The sequence below is a fragment of the Salvelinus fontinalis genome, chromosome 40 (assembly GCF_029448725.1).
Source record: "Salvelinus fontinalis isolate EN_2023a chromosome 40, ASM2944872v1, whole genome shotgun sequence".
NCBI classification, from domain to species: Eukaryota; Metazoa; Chordata; class Actinopteri; order Salmoniformes; family Salmonidae; genus Salvelinus; species Salvelinus fontinalis.
Genome location: NC_074704.1, coordinates 18,447,423 through 18,470,520, shown reverse-complemented (window position 1 = coordinate 18,470,520; position 23,098 = coordinate 18,447,423). Strand labels below are relative to the sequence as shown.

The following is a 23,098-nucleotide window of genomic DNA, read 5'->3' as shown; positions in this document are numbered from 1 at the left end:
GAGAGAAGGTGTGTGTGTGTGTGTGTGTGTGTGTGTGTGTGTGTGTGTGTGTGTGTGTGTGTGTGTGTGTGTGTGTGTGTGTGTGTGTGTGTGTGTGTGTGTGTGTGTGTGTGTGTGTGTGTGTGTGTGTGTGTGGACAACAGTATGTGTGTGTGTGTTGGAAGGACGACAAGTTTCATACTTCTTGGAGATGTTCCTTTCCCCTCTGGGTACTTTTTAATTAGGGGAACGAAGACTGTGCTCTCCAAATTCACATTCGAAATCTCTAAATCATTTGTAATAGACTGGTAACACACACACACAGGCAAACACACACACACACATGAGGCACAGACTCCCTTGTTAGACGCTGACAGTTTTTCTCATCCATGTTTCAATTACTCCTCTTATTATTTTCCTCCATTCCTTGCTTCTCTGCCTCTCCTCTGCCTTGCTACTCTGCCTCACCTCTGCCTTGCTTCTCTGCCTCTCCTCTGCCTCACATCTGCCTTGCTACTCTGCCTCACCTCTGCCTTGCTTCTCTGCCTCTCCTCTGCCTTGCTACTCTGCCTCACCTCTGCCTTGCTTCTCTGCCTCTCTTCTGCCTTGCTACTCTGCCTCACCTCTGCCTTGCTTCTCTGCCTCACCTCTGCCTTGCTTCGCTGCCTCACCTCTGCCTCGCTTCTCTGCCTCTCCTCTGCCTCGCTTCTCTGCCTCTTCTCTGCCTCGCTTCTCTGCCTCACCTCTACCTTGCTTCACAGCCTCGCTTCTCTGCCTCTCCTCTGCCTCGCTTCTCTGCCTCTCCTCTGCCTCGCTTTTCTGCCTCTCTTCTACCTAGCTTCACTGCCTCTCCTCTGCCTTGCTTCTCTGCCTCACCTCTGCCTTGCTTCTCTGCCTCACCTCTGCCTCACTTCTCTGCCTCACCTCTGCCTCGCTTCTCTGCCAGTGTCATGCGGTTGTTTAAATCCTTGCTTCTTTCACTGGAGTGAAGAAAGGATGCGATGAGAAAAGAGATAGAGAAGAGGAGAAGACAGCAGATATAGTGACCTCTGTCTCACGGTGATTTCCTGCTGAGGCTTAATAGAGTCTCTTCCCTTCCTCCTCCCTCTTCCCTCCTCTTTTCTCTCGTTCTGTCCATCCCCAGCTCATAAATTCAAGTCTGCTTCAAATGACATGACAGCTCAAGGTTAGAAACACTATTGCCAAAGTGGTTAGGATTCGATCAACAGCCTCTCTCTCTCTTTCTCCCTCTCTTTCTGCCCCCCCGCCCCAGCTGTATCTCTCACTGTCTTCCTATAGCTCCATTCATTGCTCTCTCCATCTTTCTCTCACTTCATTGTCTCTCTCTTTCTCTCTCTCACTCTCTTGCGCTCTCTCTCTCTCTCTCTCCCGATGCTACCTCCCTCCTTCTTTGTATTCTCTATGACATGAGTGGTGCGGTCTATTTTGGTATGTAAAGACAACACATTAATCATGTAGTCCAGAGACTAGTCGGAGAAGATGAAGTCACATATCTCCATCAATAATACACACATGCACCCTGTGCCCTCAGTGCTCTCCCTCTCTCTCGCGCACACACACTCTCTCTCTCTCTCTCTCTCTCTCTCTCTCATTACATTGCATTGCATTGCTCTTGGCCAGTCCTCATCTCTAAAGCCTGGCAAAGATTGTGACTCCATTATAGCATCAATATGTATGATAATGGACATGGAAAGTGGGGTAGACTAAATGGACATGCTAAGCTTGTTCCTGTCTATTGTAACAATGGAAAGTAATGGTGGAGGTGCATTTTATCCATCTCTCATGCACTATTCTAGCACTCACACATTACATAGTGGTGGTGCATTGCATCCAGAAAGTCTGCATCCTAAATGGCACACTATTCCTTATCGCCTTTGCAGAAAATGTGTGCACTATATAGGGAATAGGGTGCTATTTGAGATGCAGACATTGACTATTCTAGCAGTTACACATCATGATTCAGAAGTAGATTTCTGTCTGGGGGGAAATTGGATGGGCTTTCATCTTGGTTCCTTCCCTTCACATCCGCTAAATGGAAACGAATTAGAGGACATTTAGCAGTGAGATTGGCCACTGATTTACTACCATGATTAGTGTGTGTGTGGTAGGGGGGAGGGGGCAGTGTGTCTGTTGTGTGTGTGTGTGTGTGTGTGTGTGTGTGTGTGTGTGTGTGTGTGTGTGTGTGTGTGTGTGTGTGTGTGTGTGTGTGTGTGTGTGTGTGTGTGTGTGTGTGTGTGTGTGTGTGTGTGTGTGTGTGTGTGTGCGTGCGTGTGTGTGTGTGTGTGCGTGCGTGTGTGTGTGCGTGTGTGTGTGACTATACTCCAGAGTAATCTGCAGGAGGAAAACTAATTTTAAACACATTAATCATGGAATTATAGGAGGCAGTTTGACCTGTTCCAAACAGGTGTGTGTGTGTGTGTGTGTGTGTGTGTGTGTGTGTGTGTGTGTGTGTGTGTGTGTGTGTGTGTGTGTGTGTGTGTGTGTGTGTGTGTTGAATAGTAATTAACTTGTAAGTCGCTCTGGATAAGAGCGTCTGCTAAATGACTTAAATGTAAATGTTAACTAGGAAGTCGGGGTACGACGGGAAAATGCTGTTTATAGAGTTGCAATTTCCCGAATATAACTCTTCAGAAATGTTATTATCTTATCGATTACAGTCTTCTATTAATGTAGTATTACCTCATCAGTCTCATTCCTGGACGTAGCAAACCCTTGGATATCTGCACGAACCCTAGCATCATAAATCATGAATCAGCAATATACAAATTGGCTTAAATATTTATTTACTAACTAATCACAGAATTGCATAAACACACACACAATAGGTCATACATTGGTTACTAACATGATACCAAGAAAAAGTCCCTAGTGGACAAAACCGATATGATGGCTAGGTAGACAAAGGAAAGGGGTGGGGACAGATAAGAAAGAGCGGGAGAACAGAATGGACCCACTACGTACATACAATACGTTCATCGTAAATATGCACCCTAACAACCGCTCATTTTGGATTTTAGAAATGCAATTTACGAGTGTATGCCTTTGTCGTCCCTCTCTGTGACCGCCGGTCCTTCTGCTGGATAGATTGTCGACAGAAAGTCTCTGGTTTGTCCACCAGAGAGCAAAGTCTTACGTAGTTGTAGGTTTTTATAATAGACACGTCAGAGTACTATTCAGAAATGTTCTTCGAGCGGATGCGTTTACCAGACTAAAGTATTTAAACAGCTGCAGCCTGGTCTTTAGTTTGTAGATTTCTTCACCATTTCAGCGTCGGGATGATCTCCACGTTCTCTGTGTCACGTTCGTCGTCCTCCTCATTTGAGGAGGAGTAGTAAGAAGGATCGGAGGACCAAAATGCAGCGTGGTAAGTATCCATTTTAATTAGAATACTTGAAACAAACAACCAAAATAACGAATCAACGAACGGACACGAAACAGTCCCGTATAGTGAACAAACACAGGAACATAGTAACAGGAACAATCACCCACACACCCACAATCCAAAACAGGCTACCTAAATATGGTTCCCAATCAGAGACAACGACTAACACCTGCCTCCGATTGAGAACCATATCAGGCCAAACACATAGAAATAGACAAACTAGACATACAACATAGAATGCCCACTCAGATCACACCCTGACCAAACAAAACATAGAAACATACAAAGCAAACTATGGTCAGGGCGTGACACTCTGGTCTTGTCCTTTTGTAGAGTTGTAGTTTAAACCATCTTGCAACATCCGGCTCACGCCTTAGTCTGCTTGGTCTATAGAGTGATAGCCATTCCAACGCGGGGACCTCGTCCCTGTGTTCTCTTGACTATATTTAAATTGCCAACCATTTCAACATGTTACGACAGAGCCACGTTTTCTGATCTCAATGGTTGATTATTCAGGTCACAACTAGAACCACTTCACACACCGGCAGCAACCGGGCATGTTTTGGTCTAATGTACATTTTGTCGGAAGTGGTTTTAGAAAAGGGGGCGTACCATGACGCCGATGTAAATGTCTGTGCTCAGGGGGGGTGGTCACTGACTAGTTAAAACTTTATATGAAAAACCATTCTCTCATTTAGAAGGCTAACATCACATTTCATCTTCTCACAAATAGTTTCATATTTAATCATATACGTTCCACAATATTTAGATGTAAATCTAGTAACTGGGAAATATACACATTCAGAGAAACAGTTATGTTGTTCTGCTGTGGTAGTTACATTACAAATTAGTAAGGATTTCGACATGATTGTTCTTTAAGTACCCAAAGACAATTTCAATTGTTTGGAATAGAGAAATATTGTTACAATATACAACCTTTTGAGGTTACCGTATTGCAAAGTCTTTCTCTGTGGTAAGAAAGGGATTCTCAACTTTCATTTTGGCAGAGTGGGGAAAAGAGTTTGGTATTTATGACCGCCATAAACCTGTGGTGGGAGGGAGAGAGAGGGGGGGGGCGATGATACTCACCCAAAAGGGGCATGTCATGACAGTGTGTTGTGTATCCATTTTTCCATTGTCCTCATCTGTTCCAAAAGAGAGAGAGAAAGACCCATGGAGAGATAGATAGATAAAAATAAAATTGTATTTGTCATGTGCGCCGAATACAACAGCAACCTTACAGTGAAATGCTTACTTACAAGCCCTTAAAACTTCTCTGGAATAGTTGGGACGCTAGCGTCCCAACTGACAAGCACCCCCAACCCCCCCCCCACTGATTAGCATCGCGTCACAATGAAAAAGGAAAATCTAAATATCAATTAAATCACAAGTCCAAGACACCAAATGAAAGATACAGATCTTGTGAATAAAGCCACCATTTCAGATTTTTAAAAGGTTTTACAGGGAAGACAAAATATGTAAATCTATTAGCTAACCACGTTAGCAAAAGACACCATTTTTCTTTGTCCACCATTTTTTCTCTCCACCAGTAGCTATCACCAATTCGGCCAAATAAAGATATTGATAGCCACTAACCAAGAAAAAACCTCATCAGATGACAGTCTGATAACATATTTATTGTATAGGATAGGTTTTGTTAGAAAAATATGCATATTTCAGGTAGAAATCATAGTTTACAATTGCACCCACCATCACAACTCGACTAGAATAAATACAGAGAGCAACGTGTATTACCTAATTACTAATCATAAAACATTTCTTAAAAATACACAGCTCACAGCAATGGAAAGACACAGATCTTGTGAATTCAGACAATATTTCAGATGTTCTAAGTGTTTTACAGCGAAAACACAATAAATCGTTATATTAGCATACCACATATGCAAACGTTACCCGAGCATTGATTCAAGCCAAAGAGAGCGATATCGTTATCATCGCCAAAATATATACATTTTTTCACTAACCTTCTCAGAATTCTTCCGATGACACTCCTGTAACATCATATTACAACATACATATAGAGTTTGTTCGAAAATGTGCATATTTAGCCACAAAAAAACATGGTTATACAATGAGAATAGTAGCCAACCTGGGCTGAAAATGTCGGGCGACATTTTGGACAGTGATCTAGCGTAATGAATAACTAATCATAAACTTTACTAAAAAATATAGGGTGGACAGCAATCGAAAGACAAATTAGTTCTTAATGCAATCGCTGAATTACATTTCTAAAATTATCCTTACTGTGCAATACAGGGTTCGCCAAGCGAAGCTACACAAAACAAAATGGCGGCTTATGCGTTTGACATTTTTCAACAGAATAACGATTTATCATCAAAAATAGTTCTTACTATGAGCTGATCTTCAATCAGAATCTTGGGCAATGTATCCTTTCTCCGGTATAATCGTCTTTTGGTCGAAAGATGTCCTCTTGTCCTGTCAAAATGGCCACTAACGTTCGACCGGTACTGGAAACGTGCCCAGCGCTTCAAAGTGCATGACAAAGAAATCCCCCAAAATCGCACTAAACGGATATAAATTGCTATAAAACGGTTTAAATTAACTACCTTATGATGTCTTTAACACCTATAACGAATAAAAACATGACCGGCGATATATAAGTGGCTAAACCAAAGCTTGGAAGGAGGCCAGTCCGACGACCACTCTGCGTCGAGCGCACTGTTGAAAAGGACGTTCTTTCCGCTCCAGGGTCTATTTATAGAGCCCGGATTGCGCAATGCACTCCATTCAAAATCTCCCCGCTTACTGACATCTAGAGGAAGGCGTAGGCAGTGTTTGTAGCATCATAGCATTCACAGGGACTTATGAACTGACCTGGGAGCAGGGGCCAAGATTTCTGAAATCTCACTCCCTGGCAGGAAAAGTGCTGTAGAATGAGTTCTGTTTCACTCAGAGACATAATTCCAACGGTTATAGAAACTAGAGAGTGTTTTCTATCCAATGATAACAATAATATGCATATTGTACGAGCAAGAATTGAGTACTAGGCAGTTTAATTTGGAGACCAATTTTCCCTAAGTCGAAACAGCACCCCCTATGTCCCAGAGAGGTTAAGAGACAATGCTTTAAGAATTTTAAGAAAAAAGGTGTTGTGTAAAGAATTGAAAATAAAGTAACAACTAATTAAACAGCAGCAGTAAAACAACAATAGCGAGGCTATATACAAGGGGTACTGGTACAGAGTCAACGTGCGGGGTCACCGGTTAGTCGAGGTAATTGAGGTAATATGTTCATGTAGGTTGAGTTAAAGTGACTATGCATAGATAATAAACAGAGAGTAGCAGCAGTGTAAAAGAGGGGTCTGGGTAGCCCTTTGATTAGCTGTTCAGGAGTCTTATGGCTTGGGGTAGAAGCTTTTAAGAAGCCTTTTTGACCTAGACTTGGCGCTCCGGTACCGCTTGCTGTTTGGTAGCAGAAAGAACAGTTTATGACTACGGTGGCTGGAGTCTTTGACAATTTGTAGGGCCTTCCGCCTGGTATAGGGGTCCTGGATGGCAGGCAGCTTAGCCCCAGTGATGTACTTAGCCGTACTCACTACACTCCGTACGCACACTCACTATACTCTAGTGACCTGTGGTCGGAGGCCGAGCAGTTGCCATACCAGGCAGTGATGCAACCAGTCAGGATGCTCTCGATGGTGCAGCTGTTTAAACTTTTGAGGATCTAAGGACCGACGCCAAATCTTTTCAGACCTGAGGGGAAATAGGCTTTGTCGTGCCCTCTTCACGATTGTCTTAGTGTGTTTGGACTTCTTTACACAATGCCCACTTAACCCGGAAGCCACCCGCAGCAATGTGTTGGAGGAAACACCGTACACCTGGCGACCCTGTCTGCGTGCACTGTTCCTGGCCCCTAACCCTCCCCTAACCCGGACGACGCTGGACCAATTGTGCACCACCCCATGGGTCTCGGCTGGCTGCGGGAGAGCCTGGACTCGAACCCAGAATCTCTAGTGGCACAGCTAGCACTGCGATGCAGTGCCTTAGACGACTCCGCCACTCGGGAGGCTCGGAAAGGGCAGTGTTGAGTGCAATATTGATTGCATCGTCTGTGGATGTGTTGGGGCGGTATGCACATTGGAGTGGGTCTAGGGTTTCTAAGATAATGGTGTTGATGTGAGCCATGACCAGCCTTTCAAAGCACTTCATGACTACAGACGTGAGTGCTACGGTCGTTAATCATTTAGGCAGGTTACCTTAGTGTTCTTGGGCACAGGGACTATGGTGGTCTGCTTGAAACATGCTGGTATTAGAGACTCAGTCAGGGACAGGTTGAAAATGTCAGTGAAGACACTTGCCAGTTGGTCAGCGCATGCTCAGAGTACACGTCCTGGTAATCCGTCTGGCCCTCCGACCTTGTGAATGTTGACCTGTTCAAAGGTCTTACTCACATCGGCTATGGAGAGCGTGATCACACAGTTGTCCGGAACAGCTGATGCTCTCATGCGTGCTTCAGTGTTACTTGCTTCAAAGCAAGCATAGAAGTAATTTAGCTCGTCTGGTACGTTCGTGTCACTGGGCAGCTCACGGCTATTCCTCCCTTTGTAGTCTGCAAGCCCTGCCACATCCGACGAGCGTCGGAGCCGGTGTAGTACGATTCAATCTTAGTCCTCTATTGAAGCTTTGTCTGTTGGATGGTTTGTCGGAGGGTATAGCGGGATTTCTTATAAGCTTCCGAGTTAGAGTCCCGCTCCTTGAAAGAGGCAGCTCTACCCTTTAGCTCAGTGTGGATGTTGCCTGTAATCCATGGCTTCTGGTTGGAGTATGTACGTACAGTCACTGTGGGGACGACGTCATCAATGCACTTATTGATAAAGCCAGTGCCTGATGTGGTGTATTCCTCAATGCCATCGGAAGAATCCCAGAACATGTTCCAGTCTGTGCTAGCAAAACAGTCCTGTAGTTTAGAATGTTTCATCTGACCATTTCTTATTGACCGAGTCACTGGTGCTTCCTGCTTTAGTTTTTGCTTGTAAGCAGGAATCAGGAGGATAGAATTATGGTAAGATAGAGTGGTCTGAAGCTTATCGTGAGATACTCTACCTCAGGCGAGAAAAACCTTGAGACTTCCTTAGATTTCGTGCACCAGCAATCAGTTGTTTATAAATGTACATAGACCGCCACCGCTTGTCTTACCAGAGGCCGCTGTTCTAGATAGAGCTTGTATGTCTGTGTACTTTTGTACCTGTGTATAATATGGTAGCAGTCTGTCTATGACTGTGACTACTAGACCATACAACATATCCTCCCTCCCTCCTCCTGCTCTGTTGTCCCAACTCCCTCTCTTCCCTCAGTCAGTGATCTCTCCACCTCTCTCCACCTCCCCCTGTGCCTCCCTCGGGGCTGCCTGTGTAACAGATAGGCCAGTTGAAGTAACAGATAGGCCAGTTGAAGCAGCAGGCTAACAGCTCCAGCTAACAGCTTTAGCCACTCAACCCTGATGGAAAAGCTACTACTCCCTGCCCCCTGTAATCAATACTGGTCTACCCAGAGTATTGGGAGGCCCAAAGCATTGTATCCAAAGTGATATGCTCTGTTTCAGCTTCGGCCAAAACAGTGGCAAAACCACTCTGAACCTAGCCTGGCAGACAAACTGATATATATGTGTATGTGTGTCGGAGCGTATGGCCCTCCTACTGTTTGTGTTGATTTTCAAACGGAGCACGCACGCACGCACACACGCGCGCAGGCAGGCAGGCAGACAGGCAGACAGACAGGCAGGCAGGCAGACAGACAGACAGACAGACAGACAGACAGACAGACAGACAGACAGACCAGGCAGCTGACATGTCATCCTAATACTGAGGGTTGGGCTCAGTAACAGTACAATTCAGCACTGGGACATACTGTGTGTGTGTGTGTGTGTGTGCGCGCGCGCGCATGAGTATGATGAATAGTCTCAGTCAGTGCAGCAGTCAGTGTGGTGAAATGTGTCCACCTCATCAGTTACTGTAAAAGGAGGAGGAGAGGAAAGGATGAGGAGGAGGGTTAGGAGTGGGGTGAAGAGGGACCCTAGGGAGAGTATGGGGCTCAGGGGTGGATGATTGATGGTGTAGAGTTAGCTCTTGAGCTTGACAGTCTAGACAAGAACACTGTCTCACATTGTTGTCGAGCACACCCTTTCCTTTGTTTGCTGAAGCGTGGAGGCCCACCTGAACACTGTCTCACATTGTCTCATAAAGCATAACAAAAATAGGCAAACTGCTGTTTGAATACACAGTAAAACACAAATACATCCTTTTTATGCTCAATAGGGTAACACTTTATAGTACCTTTCATTAACAAGCCATGAATAATATCATTGATGAGGCATGTGTTGGTTATTAGTAACACCAGATTGAATGGCACACTTTTTATACTGTACTTTCCTTCCTATAGTACCCTCTGCTACTCCTGTAGTACACTCTGTTACTCCTACAGTACCCTCTGTTACTCCTATAGTATCCTCTGCTACTCCTATAGTACCCTCTGTTACTCCTGCAGTACCCTCTGTTACTCCTATAATACCCTATGTTACTCCTATAATACCCTTTGTGAATTCCTATAGTACAGTATGTTACTCCTATAGTATCCTCTGCTACTCCTATAGTGCCCTATGTTACTCCTATAATACCCTATGCGACTCCTACATTACAGTCTGTTACTCCTATAGTACCCTCTGCTACTCCTATAGTACCATATGTTACTCCTATAGTACCATATGCGGCTCCTATAGTACAGTACGTTACTCCTGTAGTATCCTCTGCTACTCCCAATGTACCCTATGTTTCTCCTACATTACTCTCTGTTACGCCTACACTACCATATGCTACTCATATAGTACCATATGTTACTCCTATAGTACCCTATGCGACTCCTATAGTACAGTATGTTACTCCTATAGTATCCTCTACTACTCCTATAGTACCCTATGCTACTCATATAGCGCCCTCTGCGACTCCTACATTACAGTCTGTTACTCCTATAGTACCCTCGATTACTCCTATAGTACCCTCTGTTATTCCTATAGTACCCTATTTTACTCCTATATTACCATATGTGACTTCTATAGTACAGTATGTTACTCCTATAATACCCTCTGCGACTCATATAGTACAGTATGTCACTCCTATAGTATCATCTGCTACTCCTATAGTATCCTCTACTTCTACCGTACCCTCTGTTACTCCTATAATACCCAATTTTACTCCTATAATACCGTCTGCTACTCCTACAGTACCCCATGTTACTCCTATGGTATCCTCTGCTATGCCTATAGTATCCTATGCTACTCCTACAGTACTCTCTGTTACTCCTATAGTATCCTCTGTTACTCATATAGTGCCCTCTGCTACACCTATAGTGCCCTCTGCTACTCCTACAGTACTCTCTGTTACTCCTATATTATCCTCTGCTACTCCTATAGTACCCTCTGCTACGCCTATAGTACCCTATGTTACTCCTATAATACCCTCTGTGACTCCTATAGTACCCTCTGCTACTCCTATAGTAGCCTATGTTACTTCTATAGTATCCTCTGTTACTCCTACAGCACCCTCTGTTACTCCTATAAGACCCAATTTTACTCCTATAATACCGTCTGCCACTCCTACAGTACCCTGTGTTACTCCTATAGTATCCTCTGCTACTCCTATAATATAATCTGCTACTCCTATAGTACCCCCTGCTACTCCTATAGTACCATATGTTACTCCTATAATACCCTATGTTACTCCTACAGTACCCTCTGTTACTCTTACAGTACCCACTGTTACTTCTACAGTACCCTCTGCTACTTCTATAGTATCCTCTGCTACTCCTATAGTACCCTCTGTTACTCCTACAGTACCCTCTGTTACTCCTATAGTATCCTCTGCTACTCCTAATGTACCCTCTGCTACTCCTATAGTACCCTCTGTTACTCGTTACGTACCCTCTGTTACGCCTATAGTACCCTCTTCTACTCCTATAGTACCCTCTGCTACTCCTGTAGTACCCTCTGCTACTCCGAAAGTACCCTCTGTTACTCATACAGTACAGTCTGTTAGTCCTGTAGTACCCGCTGTTAGTCCTGTAGTACCCTCTGCTACTCCTATAATACCCTCTGTTATTCCTATAGTAGCCTCTGTTACTCCTATAGTACCTTGCCTACCAGGCTGGTAGTGTTAGGACTGGAACAATACTACTCCTGTAGCTGTTTCAAACTGAGTCAAGAGAATGAGCCAAACCTTTCCAAAGGGCATGGCTGCTAAGGTAGATTGAAATCTCAGACCATGATCTGATTCCACTGCGGCCATGTGTCTCTGTACAGTAAAAATCAATCCCACCAATCACATCTTGAAAAGGGCAGACCTTGAGGGATCCGGATCAGTTACAGTCTGTGTGTGAGGTGCAGGGATATAACACCATTGTAAATACAACCTATATTTATGTTTATTTATTTTCCCTTTTGTGTTTTAACTATTTGCACATCATTACAATACTGTATACAGACATATAACATTTGAAATGTCTTTATTCTTTTGGAACTTTTGTAAGTGTAATGTTTACTGTTCATTTTATTGTTTATTTCACTTCTGTTTATCTATTTCACTTGCTTTGGCAGTGTAAACATATGTTTCCCATGCCAATAAATCCCCTTAAATTGACATTGAAATTGATATAAGGGACATCTGCCTGTGAATGGGAGTACTGCAACAGAGAGACAAATTCAAGGCTGATGTCATTGATGTGCCTTGGAATAGCTCAACTTGGTTTTCAAATGAGAGTTCTTCATCTTTTATGTCTTAAATGAGATGTACATTCTTTGTATGTCAAGTCTTTCTAGGTGTAGCGTCACATGCTGACCAGACCGGACACGTCGCGTGCGCGAGAGTCGCAAAATAAATGTAGAAATCCATGTTATTCAATTATTGCACCCACACTGCTCGCGCGCACCAACAAGCGTCTGTGACGCCAAGGGCTAAAATAGAACTCCTTTCTATTTCTGACGCAGATCGCGCTGGAAATCCTGCCTCTCCCATCTCCTCATTGGTTTATAGAAGCAGGTACCCACGTGCCATCTCCTCATTGGTTATACCCACGTGGGTGATTGAAAGACAAACTTTGTTGCCGGTTGTCGTGGTAATACTATGAAAATGTAGATGCCGATCACCATATAAGTTCAAAGATGAAAAAGCCTGGAAGGAGGAGAGATGACTAGAAACGATTCGGTTGGCCGTTTTATGTGTGGATTAATTGTCGGAGTAGAGGACCTTGTGCATTCCAGGTAAAATAACAACTCAATGTTTATATCCCAGGACAAATTAGCTAGCAACAGCAAGCTAGCTAAATAGGACAAATTAGCTAGCAAGTGCAAGCTAACTAGCTAAATTGCCATACATGTTTAATGCTTTTCGACCTGTCCCCAAATTAATGTCATTGGTTCAGAGTTTGTTTTGCTATTTTAACCTGCGTGTCGTGATCGCGTTTGGTGTAGGGGGACAAAAAACATTTATGCGCGATAGCCGGTTTGGGTTCCGTGTCAGCCTATTTTTCAGTCTTTACCTATTACACACCAACACAGCAGTGTCAAAGCTTCAAAACATGTGCAGTTTATTTGTTGATCCTTCTCTGCACAAATTAACTTGAAATATATGCTTGTGAGCTTGTGTTTCACCTGGAATCAACAACCAACACATTAAAGACATCTTGAAGCTTCCCTTTTAAGCATTTCCCTCAAGTACAGCAGCATGGTCATGTTCATTCCAAAAACTCACCACGAGGTGGCGTTCTCCTCGATGTAAATGGCCCCATCTGGAAACAGCTGTCTAGACCCAGATCAGCTGGAATACAGTGCAGACTGCAGGGCTGCAGCCAGTGACCCTGTGGCTCCAAACTACAGTAGGGAGAGAAGTGTCCCAGGGGGCTTTCCGTCAGAGATAAATGTGTCCACTGTCTGGTATTTTTCTGTCATTTTTTCCCCTGTCGTTTTTTCCCTCTCTGTCATTATTTATGTAAATTTTGGCCCCGGGCTGTTCCTGTGAGAGATAGATTTCCAGACAAGATTCCTTGTCTTTCTGATCGTTCTTAAGATTCTCTCTCTCTTTTTCCTCTGTCTGACATGGGAGGAATGTTCACACTTTCTTTTAGCTGTGATTTAAATTGTGGATGAATTTGAATGGAATGGGTATTTCCACAGCACCTGTATCAGTGCTCAAACTAGGCTAGACAGTACAGTATTGTTCATCAATAGATGCACTTAGAATATTGTATTATAATCCCTGTCTGACTGTATGAAGGATGAACATTTTTATACTCTTCAGTTGAATGTCAAGACAATTATCATACTATCAAATCACATTTGGTTGGCCACATACACATATTTAGCAGATGTTATTGCGGGTGTAGCGAAATACAGGTACAAAGTTGCTTTGGAGCTAAATATGCTAAATGTGTCAGCACTATCTGACATCATCGTTGCTCAGAACTCACATTGTTCATCACCTTCTTGTAAATAACAACTACAATTCCCTTTGAGTGACAGTGGTCCCAGCCTTCAGTCTTCTTATCAGATTATAACTGAGATAAGTCATGGACTCAAGTGATTGGTCAGCTGTTGGGGCCTCTCCGCAGGCTATGAGTTAAGTAGCATTGTGTTGTCCCTAGTGATGGTGTAAGTCTCCAATCAACAGACTGGGCTTTTTTTTGGCTAATTAGAAAGAAGGGATGGGGTGTGGGTTAGGGGAGGGGGGTAATTGTGTGTGTGTGTGTGTTTGTGGGGGGGTAATTGATTATCTGTACCATTTTAGGGGGGGGTTGCTAGTGAGCAGAAGGAGCTTGAGCCTTGGCCCAATAATTAGGGGGGAGGGGAGAGTTGAGTGGTGGTGATATGGTACTCCTCAGGGATTTAGGGTTCAGGTCAGGGGGGGCTAAGGGGGCTGAGGTTCAGATTGGGTTTACTGAGCGAGAGAGAGAGAGAGAGAGGTCTCTATTCCTTTGACACTTTTGTGAGTGTAATGTTTACTGTTCATTTTTGATTGTTCATTTCACTTTTGTTTATGATCTATTTAACTTGCTTTGGCAATGTAAACATATGTTTCCCATGCCAATAAAGCCCTTTGAATTGAATTGAGAAGGCAAGAGAGAGGGAGGTGGGACAGATTCATTTGGAGAAGTGCACATTCACATTCAAAACACCAGGCCAAACTCTGGGGGCCGTTGGCTTTAATTAGTGCACAACCATCATGTTATTACTGTAGCTAAAGACCCCCTCAGTCTTTATCTCTCAATCTGTTCCAGTTCATACACTGTCAATAAGAAACAGATTTCCTGCTTTGTATAGTCGCTCACAGTATTTAAAGACAGTCTCAATTAACTCCTTAACCCTGCTTTTTTGCCCTAACCCTTCAATGTTTGTAGATCTGTAGGGTAGAAGCAATATGGTGGAAGCCGCCCCACTACACTGCTTATACCCAGACATTTGGGATCTGAAAACATTGGAGGGTTAGGGAGTGATTTGGGACCGGCTGGTCCAGAGCATAAAAGTGGTTCAGGAATGGCTTGACTAACCTAGTGTCCTCGCTACTGACCTATACCACAGAGGGTCAGAGGTCACATTTGTTTGACCTGCCAATCAATCAGGCAGTAGATCTGTTTAACTGGCCTCACGGCTTCCTAAATGTGCGTTCAGTGATTGAGCGGAGTGATGACATGCTCATGTTTGTGTACGTGTGTAGGCCTACGGACAGTTTGTCACACACACATTCTTACTGTAATCAGTCGGATTTCACTTTTCGCCCTGGAATCTTCGAGTGACAGGACTTCCTAGACATATGAAGGTCGTTGACCTTTAACGTCTGCTGCCATGTGTGATCAGTCTTGTAAATGTAGCGTGGTTGTACAGAAAGAACAAATATTTCTTTTGAAATGGAGACAGCATTTTGATTCCCGCTGCCTGTAAAGGGGAAACACTAGCCCTCAGAAACCACACACACACCCTCTTGAAATATTCTACAATATACTTACATATTTCCCCCCCTCCTTTTCCCTTTCCTCTTTCCCTCTGTCCTTAAACTATTTATCTTATTACAATACATAGGAAGAGAGCTATCGGCCAGAACTCACCGCCTCACCCCCGAGGGAACAGTATTATTTCAGCCTCGAGTAAACTGGTCACTAGCCAGAGGGCCCCCCCCCCTAATGTCTTTCAGATGCCTCCCAAAAACCCGGGACTCAAAACTGCAAAAAATAACCATCCCTAGTCCCATTGACCACAAGCCAAACCTGGATGCGACCTAGCTATTAGCTTAGCGGCTAGGCTAACTCCACTAATGGGCTAATTTAGGTCAATGTTTACTTGTATTTAACACTAGCTAGTGTACTGTAGGCTAATGCTAGGTTAATGGGATAATTTATGTCAAGGTTTACACATACTTAACAGTTTGTTGAGTAGATGTATGTAGCCACTCTGTTGTTGAGGGTTAATGCAATTCCTGAATGCTTAGCTAAGCTCAGGACCATCATATGATGATAATCAGGGGTGCAACTTTGGTTTCAGAAGTGGGGGGGGGGGCATTATATATATATATAGAACGGGTGGGTCTAATCCTGAGTGCTGATTGGTTAAAAGTGCTTTCCAGCCGGTGTCTATTCCACAAGTTTCCACCGGCTAAATCTATGACGTTAAAATGCCTATTTACTCTGTTCCATCTGACTGTGGAATCCACTGTCTCATCAGCCCAGCCAGGCAATTTATAAACTTGATCTCCACTATAAAAAGCATCTAGACATTATCTCACATTTCTTTTAGACTAACATTTAGTTTTTAACCGCGGAGGTTTGTATAAACCTTGCTGTCTGTCTCTCCAACATTTGCAACATTGTTTCAATAGTCTAATTCGATCTCCTGCTGTCGTCCCATAGTAATGAACGTGTTGGGAGTCGGGACGAGACAGACAGGCAGGCAGAATTTCCCAGTCAGTCGAAATCATGAATCAGCTGGCATCATTTTTATGAAAAAAGGTCAAATCAAAGGCAGCTAATTTGCTGTCTTTCCATCTTCAGTTTGATGTGATTGTGTTACTCTAGCTGTGTTGTTGGCTAGCTCCTCTGAACAGCAGTGTTGTGACGAGTGAGCACAGTTTCTATGCCAGGCGAAATCGTGACTCATTAGCTCCTTGTTATGGATGTATCCAAATAAATGTCACATGTCCACCCCCGTCCCCAGTGAAAGTTGTGCCCCTGATGATAATACACCTCAAAGCGTTTTTGGTATGACCTTTATCAGGGTCCTATTCATTAGTCACCAAATGTAGGACAAGAGACTGAAAGAGGGAGCGATTTTAACTTGTCTATTAACAAAGGCTTGTTCGTTTCCAATTGCAAAACTATATACGCTGTACGAATGAATACTGTACGACCCTGTTTACCAGGACGTAGTTAATAACTGAATCGAAACACACACAGTATCAATTTAACCAGGAGACTGTTCTTGTTCTCAAGTACGAACGGTTATTAGTTAGCTACTGTAAGTCGGTCTTTGTTGATCCATCCATATAATAGTCATTCTATTTCCATGGATCCACCTATCTCACTCAACACGATGACGATGCACAGTATTGCTAATAGAAAGAACTGGACAGAAATTCCAAAGCTGGAGTTGCTGGTTGTGGTTGATGCACAACCTTTACAGTTGGACGAAAAAGTGCTTACACAGTTGACTTTACTTGATTTTGACTTCTTTATAAGATGTTCAGGACAGGTTTCCCTTGTAAATGAAGCCCAGCAGGCATTGTTTAACAGTCTCCAGGGTAGAGGAGTACAATTAAGTACTTTTCAGCCTGCTGCGGTGTTCGACCAAACAAGCCCTTTCCTTACTACACAGCGTGAAACATGGAAGGCAGTTTACTTGTACTATCTGTACAAGTTAAGTATTGATTGAGTTAGGATTTTAGTGTTTTAAGTGCTTAAAAAGATATTCAACTTGAAAATATGTCCCACCTCTCCTGTCCTCTCCTCTCCTCCTCCACTATTTAGGTTTTGACTGTCAACTTGGGAGCTATCCCTCTGTGTCTGTGTAGTTATAAAGGCCCTGGAAGCCCACTACCCCTAGCTCAGGTCACATTGTGTTGTAAACTCTGTAAGTGAGACCTCTTCTCCTGTTAACTCTCCAACACTGGGGACTGGCATAGCCAGTTGGGCCTTTGTTATGGGGTTATAGGTAGACAGCACTGACAGTAGACTAGTGTAGAGTAGTGTTAAGTAGTGTTCAATACAAAACAGACGTTTGTGATTGGAGTTGAATTGTGAGATTTTTATAGAAATATGTACCAAATAATCATAGAATTACAGAATATAGAATCATAGAATTCTATCGTGTAAAATTATAGAAATATATAGAATTGGTGTTGTTGTTCTATGTGGGTATATCTATATGGACATGTATATCTGGATGTCTATAGAAGCATAGCAGTGGATCCTAAGAAAGTGAACATAAAATGTTGAAAATCCTGGAAATCTCTATCACCCATAAAGAAGAGGATATTGGCAGCATTGCCAACACTGCAGTAGGCAGGACCAAGGACAGAAAAAGCAAATATCCTGCTAGTTGGTGCAAGAATTCTCCTTCCACAAATGATTTCCATTAAAATCCCAGCTCTAACTATAGTCTCACTGTCAGCTGAATACAATAACTTCAGTTGTTTCTCTTTAGCTGGAGGGTCATCTGCCCAGAGCGGCTGACCACTGATGACACCAGGGTCGGAGCTAGAGTCTGTCTGGTCACAATGGACAGTATTCTGACCTGACTTGGCTGGCCATTAGAACAATATAAGGGCATTATTCATGATCCTCTGTGGAGAGCTACAAAGGGGCTAATTGAGGCAGGGCATTGACTCTGAAAGGGCTATCATGCCTTCATGCCACTAGGGAGAGAGATGGCTACAGACCTTGGATTGGTCTTTTGGTCTCGGGTGAAGTGTGTGTGTGTGTGTGTGTGTGTGTTCACTCACAGCGACAGCCCAGGAGAGTAATTTCCTTAACCTCATTAAAAAGACCACAAACTGCATCGTCATCCTGATGAAACACCAAGCTGTTCCAAGCATCATTCTGCCCTCTGTAGTTAACACACACGCACGCACGCACGCACGCACACACACACACACACACACACACACGCACACACACACTCTCGCTCGCTCTCGCCACCAGCAGTCACAGCATAGCACAGCACAGCACACCACAACACACACCCATTCAGCAGGGCTAGTTCCGCTCCGCAGTCCGTATATCCTTAATTTAGCCGTAGTTTAGCTAGCAACGTAAACCAATAATAATCCATTAAGAAGAATTAAACAGATCCTCCCTCTCTTTCTCTCTGATGGAGGAAATGAGGAGTTGAAGAGAAGGGAGGGAGGGAGGATGGTGGTGCCGTTTCAAATGTCACATGATCAGGTTGTCAGTTGGCCCTACTCATTTCTCTCTCTCTCTCTCTCTCTCTCTCTCTCTCTCTCTCTCTCTCTCTCTGTCTCTCTCTCTCTCTCTCTCTCTCTCTCTCTCTCACATACATACTCTCATAATCGCTCACTCACTCCTCTCAGACACACACACACATGCCTCTCTCCGTCTCTGCGTGCGTGTACGTGTGTGTGTGTGTGTGTGTGTTAACGAGGTCAAGGAGTGACAGACACCCTATGTGCGTCTCCTCTGTGCTGCTGTCCTTCACTTGACTCTCATCATGTCCCTCTGTTGTTGCTTCTTTTTTAGGGACTATGGATCATCCAAGCGCAAATCAGGTAAGGCACCTGTCTTTCGCCCTATTGATTTAAAGTGTCTTCATGTTTTCCACAGTATGTATGTTGTAAGACATTGTAATTCTATCAGCAGACTATATCCTCTATAGGGTAATTGATTGACTTAAGTAGATAGAGGGAAACTTTACAACCCCTTCTTCTTCAACCTGTAGCACTGAATGATCTGTCATCCCGGTGAATGCTACTTGTCACACAGCGTGATCTATCTGTCCCTTTAACTGTCGCTTTCATGTCTATCTGTCGATGTGGGTTTTGTTTACTTGTCCGCTAACGAAACAGAACAGTGACAGACTGTTGACCAGTGTTTTTGGGATGTGTTCCAACTGAACAAACCCTCTGTATAGCCTCGCCTCGCCTTGAACCCTGGGTGGGGTCGATGAAGTGTTGAAACTCCTGGGGATGTCTCAGCAAGGATAGCCGTTGATGTTCCTGTTCTGTCTGCCAGGATTCATTATTTTCTGTTGTGGGGAGAGACAGATTGCATCCTAAATGGCATCTTATTCCTTTTGTCCTTTTGTCCAGAGCCCTATGGTCAAAAAAAAAAATTGTGCACTATAAAGGGAATAGGGAGCCATTTAGGGCACTACCATGGTCAAAGCCGGTAAAATATTTCTTGGCTGTGGGCTTTGGTTTAAGGAATAGAGATAGCTTTATATGACATATACAGTTGAAGTCGGAAGTTTACATACACCTTAGCCAAATACATTTAAACTCAGTTTTTCACAATTCCTGACATTTAATCAGAGTAAAAATTCCCTGTCTTAGGTCAGTTAGGATCACCACTTTATTTTAAGAATGTGAAATGTCAGAATAATAGTTGAGAGAATTATTTATTTTCAGTTTACATAAACTCAATTAGTATTTGGTAGCATTGCCTTGAAATTGTTTAACGTGGGTCAAATGTTTCGGGTAGAGTGGTCTAAGGCACTGCATCGCAGTGTGCCACCAGAGATTCTGGGTTCGAGTCCAGGCTCTGTCGCAGCCGGCCGCGACCGGGAGGCCCATGGGGAGGCGCACAATTGGCCCAGTGTCGTCTGGGTTAGGGAGGGTTTGGCCGGCAGGGATATCCTTGTCTCATCGCACACTAGCGACTCCTGTGGCGTGCCGGGAACAGTGCACGCTGACCAGGTCGCCAGGTGTGCAGTGTTTCCTCCGACACGTTGGTGCGGCTGGCTTTCGGGTTGGATGGGCATTGTGGAAAGAAGCAGTGCGGCTTGGTTGGGTCGTGTTTCGGGGGACGCATGGCTCTCGACCTTCGCCTCTCCCGACTCCGTACGGGAGTTGCAGCGATGAGACGAGACTGTAACTACTACCAATTGGATACCACGAAATTGGGGAGAAAAACGGGGTAAAAAAAATATATCTGTTAAACTGTTTAACTTGGGTCAAACGTTTCGGGTAGCCTTCCACAATAAGTTGGGTGAATTTTGTCCCATTCCTCCTGACAGAGCTGGTGTAACTGAGTCAGGTTTGTAGGCCTCCTTGCTCGCACACGCTTTTTCAGTTCTGTCCACACATTTTCTATAGGATTGAGGTTAGGGCTTTGTGATGGCCACTCCAATACCTTGACTTTGTTGTCCTTAAGCCTTTTGGCCACAACTATGGAAGTATGCGTGGGGTCATTGTCCATTTTGAAGACCCATTTGCGACCAAGCTTTAACTTCCTGACTGATGTCTTGAGATGTTGCTTCAATGTATCCACATCATTTTCCTACCTCATGATGCCATCTATTTTGTGAAGTGCAACAGTCCCTCCTGCAGAAAAGCCCCCCCACAACATGATGCTGCCACCCCCGTGCTTCACGGTTGGAATGGTGTTCTTCGGCTTGCAAGCATCCCCCTTTTTCCTCAAAACATAACGATGGTCATTATGGCCAAACAGTTGTATTTTTGTTTCATCAGACCAGATGACATTTCTCCAAAAAGTACGATCTTTGTCCCCATGTGCAGTTGCAAACCGTAGTCTGGCTTTTTATGGCGGTTTTGGAGCAGTGGCTACTTCTTTGTTGAGTGGCCTTTCAGGTTATGTCTATATAGGACTCGTTTTACTGTGGATATAAATACTTTTGTACCTGTTTCCTCCAGCATCTTCACAAGGTTCTTTGCTGTTGTTCTGGGATTGATTTGCACTTTTCGCACCAAAGTACGTTCATCTCTAGGAGACAGAATGCGTCTCCTTCCTGAACGGTATGACGGCTGCGTGGTCCCATGGTGTTTATACCTGCGCACTATTGTTTGTACAGATGAACTTGGTACCTTCAGCTGTTTGGAAATTGCTCCCAAGGATGAACCAGACTTGTGGAGGTCTACAATTGATTTCTGAGGTCTTGGCTGATTTCTTTTGATTTTCCCATGATGTCAAGCAAAGAGGCACTGAGTTTGAAGGTAGGCCTTGAAATACATCCACAGGTACACCTCTAATTGACTCAAATGATGTCAATTAGCCTATCAGAAGCTTCTAAAGCCATTACATCATTTTCTGGAATTTTCCAAGCTGTTTAAAAGGCACAGTCAACTTAGTGTATGTAAACTTCTGACCCACTGGAATTGTGATACAGTGAATTATACGTGAAATAATCTGTCTGTCAACAATTGCACAAAGTAGATGTCCTAACCGACTTGCCAAAACTATAGTTTGTTAAAAAGAAATTTGTGGAGTGGTTGAAAAACGAGTTTTAATGACTCCAACCTAAGTGTATGTAAACTTCCGACTTCAACTGTACATGAAAGTAATGTAGAGTGTGAAGGATGCTGGGGCAGATCCTAGAGGGAGACACCATTGTGTATACTGTATCACTACTATATTGGAAAGTGGGTGGGTTAGCCTGGTTCCAGATCTGTTTGTGCTGTCTTGCCAACCCCCATGGTCAAAGACCTGGCAGGACTTGGCTGGATGGGTATATGTGTGCGATAGAACATATGACTTCCTCTTATTGTATACTAGGCCATTCAATATGACTGACCTATGGAATATGAACTTTTTCAGTGGATCAGATATATACTGTGACTTAGCTGTTTATCCATACATTCATACTTAAAAAGGATTCGAGGTCGACATTAGCCATCTTAACGTGTTAGCATGGTGATGATATAGAAATAGTTGCTTAGCCATAGCATAAGCGTGAAGCTGTATTGCGAAGTTAGCTAGGAGCTAGAAACAGGGTGATCGTTTCTATCAGCGCCATCTTATCCGTGCTATGTTTTATCTTAAAGGGATTGCTCAACCAATATGTGCATCTTAAAGGGATAGCTCAACCAATATGTGCATCTCAAAGGGATAGCTCAACCAATATGTGCATCTTAAAGGGATAGCTCAACCAATATGTGCATCTCAAAGGGATAGCTCAACCAATATGTGCATCTCAAAGGGAGAGCTCAACCAATATGTGCATCTTAAAGGGATAGCTCAACCAATATGTGCATCTCAAAGGGATATCTCAACCAATATGTGCATCTTAAAGGGATAGCTCAACCAATATGTGCATCTTAAAGGGATAGCTCAACCAATATGTGCATCTTAAAGGGATAGCTCAACCAATATGTGCATCTCAGAGGGATAGCTCAACCAATATGTGCATCTTAAAGGGATAGCTCAACCAATATGTGCATCTCAAAGGGATAGCTCAACCAATATGTGCATCTTAAAGGGATAGCTCAACCAATATGTGCATCTCAAAGGGATAGCTCAACCAATATGTGCATCTTAAAGGGATAGCTCAACCAATATGTGCATCTTAAAGGGATAGCTCAACCAATATGTGGATCTTAAAGGGATTGCACAAACAATATGTACATCTTAAAGGGATAGCTCAACCAATATGTGCATCTTAAAGGGATCGCTCAACCAATATGTGCATCTTAAAGGGATAGCTCAACCAATATGTGCATCTTAAAGGGATAGCTCA

General features: G+C 43.6%; 1 protein-coding gene across 7 annotated transcripts in view; it reads left to right on the top strand.

Moving 5' to 3' along the window:
- LOC129839762 (SH3 and PX domain-containing protein 2A-like) overlaps positions 1–23,098 on the top strand; it is a 122,795-nt gene that overhangs the window by 46,629 nt on the left and 53,068 nt on the right. For 5 of the 7 annotated variants that reach the window (XM_055907397.1, XM_055907396.1, XM_055907398.1 and 2 more), the window contains exon 6: positions 19,147–19,175. In XM_055907397.1, the coding sequence (XP_055763372.1) occupies positions 19,147–19,175 (29 nt within the window). Of the gene's footprint in view, positions 1–18,926; positions 19,176–23,098 lie in introns of those variants that run through there. The other 2 variants (XM_055907400.1, XM_055907399.1) reach the window with 2 other exon arrangements.